Genomic DNA, 17,051 nt, shown 5'->3' with positions numbered 1-17,051 from the left:
AAAAAACAGAGCAATGTCAAGAATTATGGCTAACAAGTGGAATTGAGGCTAAATGAGAGTGCTAATTAAACAAGAGAATAATAAAAGCTAAAAACTTAAAGCGCTTTCACAAGCAGTCATATTTGTTCAAGTAGAGATTTAAAGAAAGAAGCAGAAGTGGATAACTCGTGTAAATACTTAACGATGAATTGAATAAAAACTTTTGGACAATAGTAGAATAGAGTTGCTGACTGGGTATCAAATAGACAGCCAGTTACCTAAAATCATTTAGCAATGGCGGAAGGGCAAGAGAATGCTGCAGAAAGTTTGACACAGCTACTACGACGATACGCAAATGACGGGGAGCAGCCACAAAATGAAAGGCTAGAAAATCTTTTGACATCTATTTCTGATGAAGATAAATTGGAAATATTGTCGCAAAACTTGCATCCTGAGGGCCTTACAGCTTTGCAGAATGCTGTCACTTTGGGACAAACAGGCACCATAGAAACTCTTTTAGGTAGTGTACCAGAGGGTGAAAGCCAAATTTCACTGATAACCTCTCGAAACGGCAACGGAAGAAATGCCATTTTCTGCGCTGCATCAGGAAGCCGGCCTGAAGTTATGCAACTTCTGCTTTCTTACATACCTGAAGAGGAGAGATCAGAACTAGTTGCTCAAACTGGGCAACAGACTAACATCTACTCAGCTCTGAGGGAAATCGTAACGTTTGACAAGGTTGATATGCTTGAGCTCGTACTAGCTACTATTCCTGATAAAGTAAGTGAAGTTCTCACTCACCGATATGGCAGCGACAACAGCACTTTATTAGTGGCAGCGTCTAAGAACGCCAATTCGTCAACCGCCTGCACCTTGCTTCGCAATTACCCAGATGACTCAAAGTATGATGCCCTGACTCAACTCGACGAGTCTGGCAAGGCACCAATTCATTGGCTGGCAGAAAACAGTAAAACAGGTTTCGACAAGCAATGTTTAACACCAGTCGACATATCAGATCTTGTGGCTGTCAAAAATAGTACGGGACAAACATCTCTTCATTTGGCAGCAGTAAACAGTAATCAGATGTTTCTCACAAAGTTGCTATATGGAGTGCCAGAAGATCGACAATATGATGTTCAGAAAGAGAGAGACAGTCAAGGTCGAACATTGGTTCATTATGGAGCGGGCGTGTTGAGTGAGCTCCGAACAATCGTGAATCTGGTGCCGGTAAAACAAAGATTTGATCTTCTGAGTGCGCCGGATAATGATAGACAGACAGCCCTTCACGAAGCAGCCAAAAGGAATCGTGTGGACCATCTTGAGCTTATAGTCAATGACCGAACACCTGAACAGAAATTGCACCTGCTCGATGCCAGAAATGGCTCAGACGAAACTGCAGAGAACGTCGCTGAAAACAACGACTGTCAGGAAGCTCTCAATTTTCTTAGGCAGAAAAAGGAAGAAGCTGAATATGGTCAGTATGTCTATTACAAATCTTTCTTTGTACTGTACATCACTCTGGTGTGTTTATTTAGAGATGACTCTACCAGCGTCAAGATAGTTGAGGAGTTTAGTCAACCATAGGGCCTTACTCAAAGAGCACGTGTGTTATCTAATTCCAGTTTAAAAGAAGAGAAAAGCTCCTACCGGTTCATTATATCTTACTAGAGTATGAGATGAAAATATGGAAACTTTTAAGGCAGCTGACAGTTAATTCTCTCCAAACCCTTAAAAACAAACCGCCTTCTATAGGCCTAATAATGAGATTTATTGAATTGTCAAATGCTTTTCATGCGGTCTCTAGATACATAACTTTATGCTATCATGTTATACACCAAGCAGCAACAGCTGCAGCGGTAACAAACAAAGTCAAGTCTTAACTTATGGTCATATCGCTGTCTGAAGTTTTTGATAGAGCGCAAAGTTCGAGCACATATTTGTGGCAGCATTCAAAGTTTGTCTAAATATTACAGTTTGAAAGTTAAAGTAAAGAGATTTATAGAAATTTAAGTAAAATGCAAAAACTAGAAAGAAGTAATTTAAGTGATCTCTAGTGTAAATCAGAGTGAGTTACATGGTGTCTGTTGATATTCATATCTCTCACTCTACCAATAAACTGAAGCATTGATGAGCCTTTGCTCTCATTTGAAGTTCTATAGAATAAAATAACAAAATGAACTCATTTTGTACAATTATTACTACAACTTGTTAGTTTCCTCTTTACATCAAACTTGCATTCTTTTTTAGTTTTATGCTTTATTATTATTTTAATACCATAAAAAATACTGGAAGTACTTGTCTTTTCGTTACTCTGAAATAAATAATTAAGATTGTAATTATATAAAAATACTAGTTGTGCCAACCGGCGTTGCCCGGGTATTAAAAATCAGCTTATAAACAATGAGAGGTAATGAGATTTGCCTAGCACATCGCTATTAGCCTGGCACATTGCCAATGGATAATTTGAGTAGGCTTTTTAATAAGAGCTAACCCTCTTCATGACGCTAAGCAATCACTTTGCGTCGGGACCAAAAGCGTAGTGTATTTGCTTCCGTATAGTGACATATATCGCCTAGCAAACCTATCAAGCTCGTGTGGTTAAGTTTGTTAGGTCTTGGACTGGGGAACGAGAGATTGCGAGATCAAATCTTCTGCTTTATGGATTCTTTTTTCCGAGTTAAGAAAATTGCTATAGCTAGACATGTACAACCACAAATACACAAACTTTGAGAAATATAGATTTGCTCCAACATGCAACCACTTTGACATACAAAGCAAATGTTTAAGCAGATTAGCTTTGTAACCTTGTTTAAAAGGCATTCAGTAATGTGTAGGGTGAAAACCAGTTTATCCTACATATTCCTACAAAACAAGCGCCCTACATTTTAATAAATCAGCATACTCTGACATGTGTCCTGTGTAATGGCTGGCTGTCTGTATCACAGAAATATTCTCTCATGTGTGTACAGCTAAAATCTTTTCGTCTACAATCAAGCAGGCCATTTAAAATTGTTTACTTAACAACTTGTTTTTACAAGTAAGTGCTTGGAGCCACGATCTTAATTATTAGTTCCTCTATGAATTCTGTCTATTGTTCAACAGTCCTACTTAAACCACTTTACACAGTTAATGGTTCCTTTCATAAATACATGTATTTCAGTAAATTTTATTCTCATATATTATGCAGGCGCTGCGTTTTTGTTTTATAAACTTTTTTCAAATAAACTTACTGTTTCCAAGAAACAAAATATTTCCTTTACAAATAGAATAACTGAACTTTATTAAACTTTGGCTAATAGCATGATATCCTAATATATAATAGTTATATAATTCATAATAATAATAATTATATAATAATTATTATAATTGTTATATAATTATATTAATAATTTAATTTGGTTGTTCCAAAATTTTTAATGTTGTATAATTTACAATTGTTAAGGTATGGTGATATGCTAATAATTATGATAATGACCTCATTTTGATGGCAATACAGTGATCATGATGTTATGTAAGTGTACAGCCAATGACAATACAGTGATCATGATGTTATGTAAGTGTACAGCCAATGACAATACAGTGATCATGATGTTATGTAAGTGTACAGCCAATGACAATACAGTGATCATGATGTTATGTAAGTGTACAGCCAATGACAATACAGTGATCATGATGTTATGTAAGTGTACAGCCAATGACAATACACTCATCATGACCATATTTTGACCCTAATATTTTGGGCTGGAGTCCGTAACAAGCTTCAAGGTACCAAAATACATTTGACAATAGTTTGCTCTCTATTCAACTAGTTCAATTAGAGAGTGAATTCTAAATACTTTGATGAAACAAATGGTAGCTTTACCTGCATGACACAGACTTTGCTATAGATGACTATCTGCTCAGCTAAAAGTCATATTCATGTAAATGTGACACTAAATAGTGCAGTCTGACCACAAGGTTATATTTTATGCAATAGGTAAACTTTAGACAAGTAACACATCTCAATTAAGTTCATTTCATCTATCTGTTATTTGATAGAAATGGCACAGCTCAGCCAAACCCTTAACCCATCTGCAGAAGAACTACCAGGTACAGAATCAGACCTTGCTGATCTGACCAGACGAGTTGAGAAATTAGAGGATGAGGTGATGAATCAGCCTTCAGAAACGGAGAGAACTGTTGAAAGACTTCAAGAAGAAATTAAAAGTTAGCTTCTAAAACTATGATTAACTTCGTAGATCTGTCTGTTTGTTGAATTCACATAAAATATACAGTGTTAAATGCTCGAGTAGATGGAATCTGTTGCAAATCTCTAAGTGATCAACAGGTTCTTAGGTTAGTTTCATGCTGAAGTTGTTTTATATACGTCCAGACACGTTGGTATGGAATTAAGTGTAGGCCTAATCCTTTTATGTGAGTTAGCATAGCTTTCATTCAATAAAAATATGATCCATCCACTTTAATTTACCTAAAATTAACTGATATAATTTACAGCCTTAGTAGACCATAACGAAGTGCACATAGAAAAGCAAGAAAGATTGACTCAAGCCATAAGACGAATCACAATAGATGAGGAAGATATCAGAAGAGATATTAACGGTTTGACCTCACAGCAGGAAAAGGATGAGCAGCAGTTAGGAATTACTCAACAGCGGCAGCGGGTGACAGATGATGAGCTGACGAGGGTAAATCTGAGATTGGAAACCCTTTCTAATCAGCAAAACAACCTTAATTCTTCTGAATATCGAGGTGAATGATTTCTAAGTATTGTTAACATCGTTTACATTATAGTAAAATTATTTAGCAATTGTATAGACTTATAAAATAGGGTAGCGTGTTTGCGTGGCATCATATAGCATGCATATATAGACTGTTTTTATTGTTATTTCAGTTTTGTTGCCTTCTCTCTCAGCGTTTGCAAGAACAGTAATTATCAGTTCTGCTGCAGATATGCTTGATGCATTCATTATAAAAATGTGTATAAATGTATGATTCCATGACTGCTTAGTCTAAGTGCGTATACCGCCTGCAATCGTGTACATGTGTGAGAGCAAAAGCTGCGCATACTCTAAGACGGTATGTCCACATGGCCTATGCATACATATTCATTAAAGAAAGAAGCCCACATATGGGTACATTTCAAGTTCTGTAGTTTAATATTTATCTTTTTGATGCACCTAGTGCATGTAAACCTGTATGTATTCATGGTTATTTTTCTAAATGTTTATTTTTTATAGGTGACTATACTCAGATTATTGGCCAGCTGGTGTGTTTAATATGCAAGTACCCATCCCTAATTTGTCAGCATAATCCTACTAAGGTCCTTGTTTTAGGAATATCAGAGTTACATATTCTCATTGTTTTCAGGACTGTGCCATGACAGGGAAAGGTTAACCAAACAAAAAAGAGAGGACACACATGCGGAGCAGGCTTTCACAGAGAAGATACGGCTAACCCAAGAGAAAGTGAATGTTTTGGAAACGCGTCTAGTACAGGTTGAAACTGTTGTGAGAGATTTGGAAGAGAGTAAGCAAGAGCATACAACATCTATCATGAAAAATAAACAGATGTTGTGGGAAAAAAGAGCAGAGGAGAAGGAAGCTCGTAAACGCCAAGGTAGGAATAATAGGCAAGGTGCCAAGCACTATCTATAGCTACAGGTTACTCCTCCGCTTGTAAAGTTCTGTTAGACACTACATAATCTACATTAGACTAAAGCAGCTGAGAGAACACCTAAATTTGTACATTGACTTTGTCCACTATCACTTTTTGCACCCTCCCGTACAATTACAACACCCTCTACAATTATAACATCTCCTACAGTTACAACATCATCTACAAGTACAACACCCTCAACAATTACAACACCATTTACAATTACAACATCATCTACAATTACAACACCTTCTACAATTACAACACCTTATACAATGACAACATCCTCTGCAATTACAATATCCTCTGCAATTACAACATCCTCTACAATTACAACTTTCTCTACGATTACAACTTCCTCTACAATTACAGCATGCTCCAATAGTATGTAATTATCTATATAATTACTAATCTATATAATTCTCCCCTAGAATGTAATTCTCTATTAGTAGGATGTGAGAAGTAGCTAGTGTAATTAATAACAGCAAATCTTCTACGTAGCTCACTCATCCTTGAACTATTCAAAGTCGGGTCTATTCACCTATTTCTTGTCATTTTAGGAGAGGACATACACACGGTCGAAGAAGAGCTGGAAATATTGCTTTCAGACTATGTTAAGCTAAGAGGACTCATCAACATTCCAGACGAACGGATTGAAGAAATCTTGTATACAATAACTCAAGGCACCAAGTATGAAATTATCAACAATGCACCACGTTTGAATGAAAATACCGTTTTGCACCTGGCTGCTTCACATGATCACAATGAGATGCTGAGCCTTTTGCTTGATAACCTGAGCTCTGAGCATATCTGCTCCCTTTTCCACATTTTGAATAATTCACGCCAAACTGTGCTCTACTGCGCTTCTAAGGAAGGTCACCATGAAGTGTTCGAGATGCTTTTAGAAAAAATAGAAAAGGCTAAGAGATGCAATATTTTGCATTTAGCTGATGACAAGCAGGCTACTGTATTTTTGGCAGGTATAGCTAGATATGACAGTAATTTGAGAACCATTGAGATTAGCCGTCGCTATCTAAATGACGCTGACTGGGTGAGCCTACTGGCTGATAAAAATGCAGATGGATGCACTGTTATGCATCTCGCTGCTGCTTATGGCCATAATGACTTAATACGCTTCATAAAATCAAAGACTGACTCACAATCTGTTATGCGCTTGCTAAAGGAGGCTGACAAGAATGGTCTATTACCAATCTTTAGGTCTCTAAATGAGTCTACAGCATGTGAGTTGCTAGATCCTATGACTGGCAATGAAATAGTTGAAATCCTTACCTATGACCCGTCCAATCAAGAGCCTGCCCTCCATACCTGGACAAAAACTCGGTGTTCGGACCAACCAAATCCTGAAATTATCCACGCTGTAGCCAGGTCTGTGAGTTTTGCAGAGTGGATGCAGCTTAATGCCATTAGAAGTGAAAATGGTTACACAGCTCTTCACTGGACTGCTGTAAGCGAACGTGTCGAGCTTGCTAGGCTAATTACAGAGAACACGAAAAAGAAAGAGCCAGAAAAGTACTCTTGTACAAATATTTTGCGCTTGCTTAGACAGCTGGATAAAAGGGGTTCTACTGCATTGATGAAGGCTACGGATGATGCTGTCATTTTTGCTATTCTAGAAAACTTGGAGAAAGGCCAGTTGTTGGACTTGTTGTCAACATATTACGCTTACAGAAGAACCATAATCCACAGATTCATTCAAGAAAGAAGGCCTACATCTATCTTAGCAGTCATATTTCATCTCCTTGATGCCAACTCTATTTTAGAACTGCTAAAGCAACAAGAAGCCAACAATCTTACTCCGCTACATCTAGCTGCTTGTCTCGGCAGCATCCAAACAGTTGAGTTTTTAGGCGAGTATTTGCAAGTGAATTCAGTTTCAGCCTTTGAAGTTTTAAGTTGCGTTGACGGTGCGAACGAAACAGTCATTGACTGTTTGGCAAAGCAAGGCAAAACTGATGTGGCTAATCAACTCCTCAGCAAGATCTCCCAGAGGCAAAAGTACCAGCTGCTTGCTATCAGAAGCAAGGAAGGAAAGACGGCAGATCATTTATCAGGTAAGAAGTCTGGCTGTGAGCAAAAATAAAATTGCTAGAATTGATTGACTGAAGAAGAGACGTAACTAGTAGAATTTTTAGCTACTTCGAAAATAATACAGTTTAGTTTATCACTTGAGCAGTCATTTTTCTGAACATCGACTCTTTTAGTGAGCTTGTTTCAAACAATTACAAGCATACATGTAGGTATATTTTGGTTTATTTTGATCTCTGAAAAACTTTTAAAATAGAAATAATTATGGATTTTAATAACTGTAAAGAAAACTGCCGGTTGTCTTTACTTATTCACAAGACAAATGGCAAATGAATAAACACATGGAGTGTTTAATCACCAGAGAATATACCTTTTATTACAAATATATATAAATACATGAAGCCAAAGTGTGTATACAAATGACAATAACAGAGAGCCTGCGCCTGCTCTGCAGTACGATGGCGTTCTTCTTTCTTTTATAACGATTTTTGGCATTTGGCTTTTGCGTTAGTATGGAGCCTTATAGTGCCCCGTGTTCCATGTTCTCAACCCGAGTTGTTGAACTTGTTGAAGTTTTACAGTACATAGTACATACATAGTTTAATTTCTATTAGCTAACGAGTGCCTGCCAGTGTAGCATTGTTAGTATAACCAGATCTACGGTTATGCTATCGTATTACCAGTATATTGGTATTTTTACCTCATTTTTACAAACTCGAGTTTGTAAATATAACTCGAGTTGTAAACACAACTCGAGTTCATCAAAAACTCTGCCTGAGTTCTTTCAACAGCAACTAGAGTTCAACAACTCGGTTTGAGAACATGGAACTCGAGGCACTGTAAAGTTCCATATCTGTCTCCTGGCTTTTGCCCCTTTCACGCTAGGCTTTTTCCAGAGTTCTATGGTGGCTGGTGCTTGTCCGAGCTTTATTGGGAAGGAATGCGGCCAGCTCTCACTCTCCACCTAGGAATGGCCCTGTCACTTTATCAGGCAAATGTAATTTAGCTAGACCTTTACAGCCTGGAAAGGTTCCAAAAACTCAGCTTGCAGCTTAGGTTTCTCTCCTCATCTCCTCTCTTTATTCAAGAGCCAGAACCAGTTTTTCGGTGCCTAGAGAGGAGGCTCCTTTTTGTTGTTTTGTCAGATAGCCATCTGCTCCTCTCGGAGGGTTGTCTCAGAATTCCAACTAGTCAGAAAGCCATAACTCCCAACCAAGCATCAGCAAGTTGGTCGTTTCTCCAGTGACTGAGTGTGGCAAGCCACTATAGGTTTGTATCAGTTGAGAGCGCAACCTGTCCCACTCTTCTTGACACCAGTTTATTAGCAGTACTCACAGGAAGTCGCCAAGCTGTCAATTATTGCACTCGACAACACCATTGGCTTGGAGGTGATAGGGTGTAGCATGAGTTTTTTTAACACACCAGAATCGACACAGCTCGGTGATCAGTTGACTTTTGAACTGTGCTCCCTGGTTGGTGTGGATCTGCTCTAGGAGCTTCATATAACAGAACACCCATTCATTCAATGCACTTGCCACTACTGGAACCATGGCCTTTGAGAGGGCTAGGGTTTTTTTCCACCTCACGAAATGATTCGTGAGTACCAGGATCCACTTGTTCCTTCTCGCAGTCTCCTGTATCGACCCTATCAGCTCTACAGCCTTCTTTTGTTAGAGGCGTCCGGCATAAATCTATACTTGCCGCCAGCTGTTTAGGGGCCACCCCGTTTTGCCCTCTGACACACCTTGCAGCTTTTGATTAGTCCGCTTGCTGTTGCTGTCATAACTGGCGTGTACCAGGTCAGCCGCAGCTGGCTGGTCGTCCTACTTACCCTAAAGTGAGCAAAGGCCTGTCTGCCAGACAATCATTTCCCTGATGGCTGAGGGCAGACCAAGCATCATTATGGTTGGCCATAGATGAAAGTTTGGGTGTCCAGTACCCCGTTGAATCGTAACCTAAAGAATAAACAATTTTTATGCAGCTGGCAAAGTTCTTAGTCTCCGAGCTCTAGCTGCTCCCGAGTCAGTTTCTCAACCTGCTCAACAGTCTGGAGGTGGTCACTGGTCCTGGGCCAATGGCTTGCATTTAAGCCAGCTTTTTTCCATGTTTCCCCAAGTTTATACCTGTGCCATGTCGCAGGGTCCCAGGGTGGCCTCGGTCGGTTCTGGACAGCTTCTTCGACTGTCGTAGCAGTAAATGGACTCATTCGACTAACTGTTTTCCGCCAGGTTTTAGCGACCCGTGGCGCAGTGAACGAGTTTTCCTCAGATCCTTTCAAGGGGTGCTGGCCCTCTAAAGCAAGCTTTCTGCAAGTCAGTCTTCCATCTTTTACCTCGACGAGCTCACATCACTGACAGCCTTCACAGGTCTGTCATTTCAGTCCAACAGCCTTTCCATAATGAAAATAGCTCAGTGTTCCAGTGTATACTGAAACTTGGCCAGAATCTCCAACCATCTGGCCACTTGGTTAGAGGGTTCTTTTTACTGACACAGCCACTGCACAGAGGCACCATCTGTTTGTAGGAAAAAATGCATGCTGTATAGGTGTGACCGAAAGTGTTCACGACCTTTACCACGGTGAGCAGCTTCTATTAGGTCATGCAGTAGTTTCTCTCAGCAAGGACCAGTGTCTTGCTGATGAAAGCTATCACTCTCTTGGCTTTCTCGTAATGGAGAGAGAGCACTGCACTAACTCGGCAGCCACTGGCATCCGTATCAAAGATATACGGTCAGCTCAGATCCGGGTATCCCAGAATAAGAACCAAGGAGAAATTTTCCTTCTGCTTGGCAAAGGCTGTCTGCTTTTCTTTGCTCCACTGCTCCTTGCTCCAGCTCCTTGCTCCTTGCTCCTTACTCCCTGTCTACTTTTCCCCCTTGCTCATGAGTCAGTTTAAAGGCCGGGCTATAGTGGCAAAGTTAGGAATATATTGTCAGTAGTATCTTACTGTTTCCAAAAATCCTTGTAGCTCCCTGAGTCATCTTTGGATCAGCCATTGACGGACCGCTTGACTTTTTTGCGGATCAGAGAAGTCCGACCTCCGGACAAGATTCGACTTCTAGAAAAGTTAAAAGAATTTTCATTTAGAGGGCTTGAACTTTAAGTCGGCTTTTTTTTGCCACTAGAGAACCTCCTTCAATAGTTGCAAGCGGGGTCAAAGTTGGGGTGCAATGACTATGATGTCATTCAGGTAAAGCAGCAGCATCTTCCAATGAAAGCCGTGCAGTACCTAATCCATCAACCTCTAGAAGGTGGCACTTAAATAAAAACAAATGGCAAGATCTTCCATTTCTAGAGGCAGAAGTGAGTAGCGAATGCTGACTTTTTTCTGTGCATTAGTGTCCAAGGGTACTTGCCAAGTTCACTGGCCAAGTCCAGTGTGCCAAACTACTTGCTGTCAAACTATGCATTGAGACTATCATCGATCCAGGGAAGGGGGGTAGGCGTACTGCTTGGTGATGGCATTTAGCTGTCAGTAATTGACGCAAAAATGCTACTTGCCATCCTTCTTCCGGTTGATGCACAACCAGCCGGCTCGATGAGTTCATTGTCCAGCAGCGCTCAAACTTGATGCTTGGCCTCGGTTTCTTTCTCTACACTCTCTCTCTCTCTCTCTATGGCAGTGGCAGATAAGATGGGTTCTTTCCTTTAGTGAAATCAAATATCTCACTCCGTAAGTCCGGTCCATATCCCTGTGACCGAAGCTGAACGTGCTTTGGCGGCGTATCAGCAACTGTGCCAGTCGCTCGGCCTGTCCCGGCTCTGTGCAGTTACTTTGGGCTGCCAGATAGAGATGTGCCAAGTGAGCTGACAGCCCTCTCTTTGACGTATCCACACCCAGGGTTAGAGTTCCCGAGCTATGGGAAAATGGTTTGTCATTCATCTGGTGGTTTTCTACGCCTGTGTACGTCCTGACTGTACTACCAGCTCAGAAGTAGAGGGATAGGTTCATGCAGCTGAGGCATTTCGAGACTATGCTTTTTTTTGGCTCAAGCCGATTTAAACTCATAGTCAGTGGCGGCCCATCTCGACAGCTCTTGATCATTCCCAACGGGCAATAATTCCTAGTTGTCACTTTGCACGAAACAATCATCTCAGTCCTGGCTAGCACCACCATGTCGCGCACCACCTGAACCTCGCGGAGCAGCAACTGGCCATTTCTGTTTGTACAGGTCAGGGGTGACCATTCACGGAGACCATGAGCTGCTGGAATTCTATGGGGTACTGGTGTACCACCAGGAATGGTAGCTCTAGGATAGTGACCTTGCTGATGTGGCTCAACACAATGGCCTCCTTGGTCTTTACATCATGGATTTATACAGGCAGTAGTACAACCTAGCAGAAAGGCAGCCTGATCTCATCAGCCATGAATCTGTGGCTGTCACTTTTTTCCAACAAGTCTCTTGCAGCCCAGAAGAGCTTATAGAACACCTGCTTGCTTAGCAAGTTTGTGGTGCACCCGGTGTCGAGGAGGAACTGAACGGTCGCTCCTCAAATTTCCTGACGAGGAAGTAGTTGGTGGAGTAGGGTCGGCTCAGTGCCTGCACCTGGACTTACTCGGCACCACTATTGCTAAGCCAGGCAGATCTCCCTGATCCAGGCACTCCTGAAACTGTCGAGGTAGCATTCCTTAGTGCCTGCGGAGTCCGACCAGCATGTGTACCGTGAATCGGTCCTACCACCTTTAAGGCAGGCTTCCGATGGCTTACCAGCCGGTCGTTCTCTTTTCTGGCTCTAGGGTATCACCCAGGGGCTCACACTTTTGGAGTTAGCTTCTGAAGTGCTTTTGATCTGTTGAAGTGAGCAACAGGAGACAGGTTAGACCATTTGTACAGGCAGGCCTCCAACATTGTACCGGCCGGTTTCTCTTCAATTGAACTTTGAGTGTGCACTCTTGGCTGGGCAGCCTGGTGCAGCTCATGTTGGTTTGTATGAACACGATGGCATGCCGCGTCTGTCTTTCTGAAATCTGGGCTCCAGATTCTCTAAAGCCTAGTAGTAGTTTCGAAAAGCCATGGCCAGAAGCTCTTCTACTGCTAGCATGGCATGGGCAGACCCCTCTGCCTCAGCCCTTTTCAGCCAGACGTCTCCAGTCGAGGCCTAGTCAGGCCAGCTATTGTGACGGGCCTCTGATGCAGTGCCAACTAATTTTCTTTTGCCAAGGCATTATGGTTTGGGTCGTAGTTCAACCAGTAGGTGGCACTACTGTTGCGGCCTGCGGCTATTTCTTTGGTGTACCGGTTTCTTGGAGCATTGCCGGTGCACTTGCTCGAGGCCTCGCAGCTCCAACACTGCAGAGGCTTCTGTTACTTCTCTTCTTTTTGCATCAGCTGCTGTATGAGCCAGGCCAACTGACCGACTATGTGGTTTTGAAACACCGCAGCCAGCTCCTCAGGAGCCTTTTCCACAGTCCAAACATTGGATGCTCCTCGGCCTTTTGGCTAGGTCTATCCCAGTGCGCACGACCTACACCATGGTAGCCATGGGCATAGCCAGGAGGTGTATCTGCAGCCGGCATGGTTGACCAAGCTGCAGAATAGTTCCCTTCCATGTCGTTCCTGTAAAGGCTCTCAAGCCTTCATATGCCTCTCAAACCAACACCTGGAGAAAGGTTGCTGCGGCCCGCCTCCGTGTGCTCAACTTGTTGTAAAACTGCCTGGGCAAAAGGCTGAACCTCTTTTAAGAAACCAACCCTTACAACACCTCTCCTCCTCCGAAACCAAGTCTTACGTGGTCAGTTTGTTTGAAGTTTTCTGCCTCTCTTTTTCCTCAAGGTCTCCCAGAGATGCAGCAGGCTGGCCTCCATCTCCTTCTCCTTAGCTCTAGCTACTTCTTGAAAACGATTGATAAAATACTTGACATCTCCAGACCCCGAGTACTGAGGTGCCTTAAACTGATGGGCCGAGGTGTGGGCCAGGAGTACCATCACTAGTATTTCAATAACTTTTGTCAGCCAGTCGGTTTCTCAATTCATGCTCTTTGAGCATCGATCATCCATAGTCTGAAAAAAAACTCGCCAAGATCAGAGATGGTGTAGCTCATGAACACGACTTACGTAGTTTAGGAAAATCCCTTTTTACAGACTCACTCAGGCAAGCGCTCGCCAACCTCAAGAGGACAATGATGCTGTCTCCAGCACACGGCCCATCAAATGTCAGAGTTTCTCCAGCCTCTAGTGTAAAGTTTAAAGGAAATTGCCGGTTGTCTTCACTTTTTCACAAGACAATCAACAAACGGAGTGTTTACTTGCCAGAGAGCATATACGTTATTTGCAAATATATATAAATACATGGAGCTAAAGTGTGTGCATTCAAATGACAATCATGCAGAGAACCGGCACTTGCTCTGCAGTGCAATGGCGTTCTCCTTCTTTTAGAATGATCGCTTTTGCATTAGGCTTTGCCACTTTTCTTTATTTATCGCTCAGTCGTTCAAGCCTGTCCATTGGTGACCAAACTTGCTTCGATGGCAGAATGGCTTTGTCCGGTAATACCAGTGATTCATGAGGCATGATACCACACAAGTTGGTATCATGACTCATATTACACAAGTTAGTATCATAGCTCATACTACACAGGTTGGTATAATGACTCATGTCACAGCAGCATTACAACTTATGACAAGTTGTTAGAATTAGTTGTCATTGTTTTACTAGTTGTAATATTCCATTGCAGAAGCCACCATCTCAACAGTATGTACAATACTGTAGTACTGTAAAGAATCTGCAAAGAGAGCCTCACAGGCCCTGTAATTGATGCCATGATATCCTTTTCCTACTTACTGACTTGCAACGGTGTGTTACCATCAGCTGTACACAGTTCGAGTTTCATATGTATGTCTGTAAGTGTGTGAAAGGAGTTTCCTTTTTCATTCGCTTTCACTTCTGCTTGCGCTATAGTTTTCTTTTATGTCAGCTTATTTGTAGATTTTTGCTAGCTTTTAATGTTCAAAATCATATCAAAGCAAATTTAAAATGTATTTGTGGACATTTGAAAAAATCTCTTCCTCTTTGTTTTTATGATGTTCTGTCCCTTCTGTTACTAAAGCAGCTACAGCCATAATATGGGTTAAAATACATTTGTCTAGAAGTGTGTTAAATAATTTTTACGCTTTTCCGCTCTTTCAATCTCACTTTTTATGTAGCATACTTTTACTTTGTATTGTGCTAAATATATGATGAGTTTGAACCAAAAAAGTTTAAAGTATCTCTGAGTCTATGTGTGATGTTTTTCTTTTTGTACTGGTGAATATATGCTGGAGAAAAAGGGGGAGGAAGAGGAGAGAGGGATGAGAGAAAAAAATAGGAAGGGGAGTAAAGAAAGTGGTAAAGGGAGTCGACCGAGCATCTAGAGTGGCATCTAGATCAGAATTTTGAGCTGATTTCAAATATCTGGTTTCTACACCTCTTAGATTGTTCATTTTTGAGCAACTTAATTAATATATTATTTTAATTAAATAAATGTCTGTAATGTTTCATGTGCTTCTACCAACAATGTAATAATGAAAATGGCATATAAATACTAAATAATTAGCAATAACCTAAGTTGGAATCAATTCTGATAACATTAAAATATTTATTCTTCAAATATTATAAAATTAGAATTGTATTATATAATATTATGTATTCCCAGTTTGGGTGATATTGTGGTAGCTTTACAGTTGGTCCTTGTTATTCTGTAACTCTTATATCATTACAGATCTGCAAAATAAAATGTAAAGTATTTTTAAAGACTCAGATCATGTATATTTAACATTTTAGTATGCATATATTCATCATTAATGCTTATTATGTTGAACCGTTTACTTTATTAGGCAAGTGAAATCACAATTAGTCAGTCTTTTATACGGTGTGACACATATGTATTCTAATCAAACATGAAGTGCACCTTTGGTTACAATACTACTCGAATAATAACCTTCTAATTCACAGTCATCTGAGTCTTCTGCGTCACTACCTTCATCTCCATCCTCTTTATTTCTATTGCTACAGCAGCTGCTTCTGCACATGTCCGTACACTTGAGATCTGTATTGTTGCACTGACAGCGACGAGACTGGCACCCAGTTTTGCATCGACAAAACATGTCCACGAGCACATCAGGAGGTGCTGGTTGTTGTGTTATCCATCTAGCTTTAAGCTCTCCATCTTCGATAAACCATCCATGTTGCTGGGGGATGGGGCATTGATGATGATTTGCTTGGTTCTTTTCCATATTGCGGCCTGATAGGCAGCCTTAGATGTATGGAGATTTAACTCATCTAGTGTGGGTGGTAGGTTTGGTTGTGATGTGCGAGACGGTGAGCAGAAGATCTTATACCTTGCTTCATTGATGGAATTTGTCTCTTCACCATATAATATGCATATGAATGTCTCAATAGATTATCTTATTGCACCAACAATTTCAAAATCTGCTCCCAATGATTTCAGTGTGTTACAGAATTCAATATTGTTCTTTAGCAGCTTGAAGAAAGTTATCTTTCCGTTGGAATAGAATGCGCGTACACTGTCGCATCCACTTAGAGCATGGAGCCCGAGCAGTGCTTTGCATCATTCGGGTGTGAGGACAGTAGACAGACAGCCTGTTTACATATCTCAACTGCTTCTTACCACAGCAGTAAATGAGTTTTTGTGATGGCAGCTCATCCACTAGAGATAGACAGCTTAGGAAAACATTTGTGTCCTGGCACTTGACTACAACTTTTGAGCTGGGTTTGTCTTCTATTATCTTTGCGATATGTGATAACATGCGCGTATCTGCTTCCTCGTGGTCTGATGTCAAACTATCTATTTGGCTTACAGCGATTGATCCATCAAGGTCATAGCTGATCATGTGGCATTCTTGAGAAAAAGCTGTTACAAGATCTAGTTTCTGCTTCACAGTTGACTTCCTCCATGTATCCTTAAAAATTTCACTAGGGCAGTCTTGTTTGAGCCATCTGCTAAAAATTCAGACCTTTTTGGCACTGATTAGTTGGACTAAACACAGCAACCTTCTGCCTTCCTTTCACACTTCTATGACTTCTCTCACCTCCTTTAATGCTGATATCAAGGTATGTGTCACAAACAAAATCCACAGGACATGTGTGATGTACGTTTGCAATACTAACTATCCGTTGCAAAAGCTGACTTGCAATCATGCCAAAAGTTGGAGGAGCTTTCAGGGTCTGAATTTCAGCCATAGCAACAACCACAACAGTGTCAAAGAATAGTAGCTGATTCTGGTTAACATAGATTGATGGTTGATCATCAACATCTTCCTCAACAGCAGCCATCAGAGCCGACTTGGCAGTTTTCAATATAGAGCCATCAGAGTTAGCCAGGGACCAGCTGATGTTGCCAAGAGAGAATGATAACACTTTTCTCAAATCCAAGTT

The 17,051-nt window shown here is 41.0% G+C and overlaps 1 protein-coding gene across 1 annotated transcript; it reads left to right on the top strand.

Moving 5' to 3' along the window:
- The first annotated feature begins 273 nt into the window (after positions 1-273).
- LOC137389500 (centromere-associated protein E-like) lies at positions 274-9,556 on the top strand. The gene is made up of 6 exons (XM_068075516.1): positions 274-1,453; positions 4,018-4,185; positions 4,474-4,728; positions 5,347-5,595; positions 6,195-7,706; positions 9,480-9,556. The coding sequence occupies exons 1-6, from the start codon at positions 274-276 to the stop codon at positions 9,554-9,556; spliced, it is 3,441 nt and encodes a 1,146-aa protein (XP_067931617.1).
- The last annotated feature ends 7,495 nt before the right edge of the window (positions 9,557-17,051 follow it).

This window comes from Watersipora subatra, chromosome 3 (genome assembly GCF_963576615.1).
Source record: "Watersipora subatra chromosome 3, tzWatSuba1.1, whole genome shotgun sequence".
Taxonomy (NCBI): Eukaryota; Metazoa; Bryozoa; class Gymnolaemata; order Cheilostomatida; family Watersiporidae; genus Watersipora; species Watersipora subatra.
The sequence above is the reverse complement of the archived record's forward strand: the minus strand, read 5'-3'. Positions and strand labels throughout refer to the sequence as shown.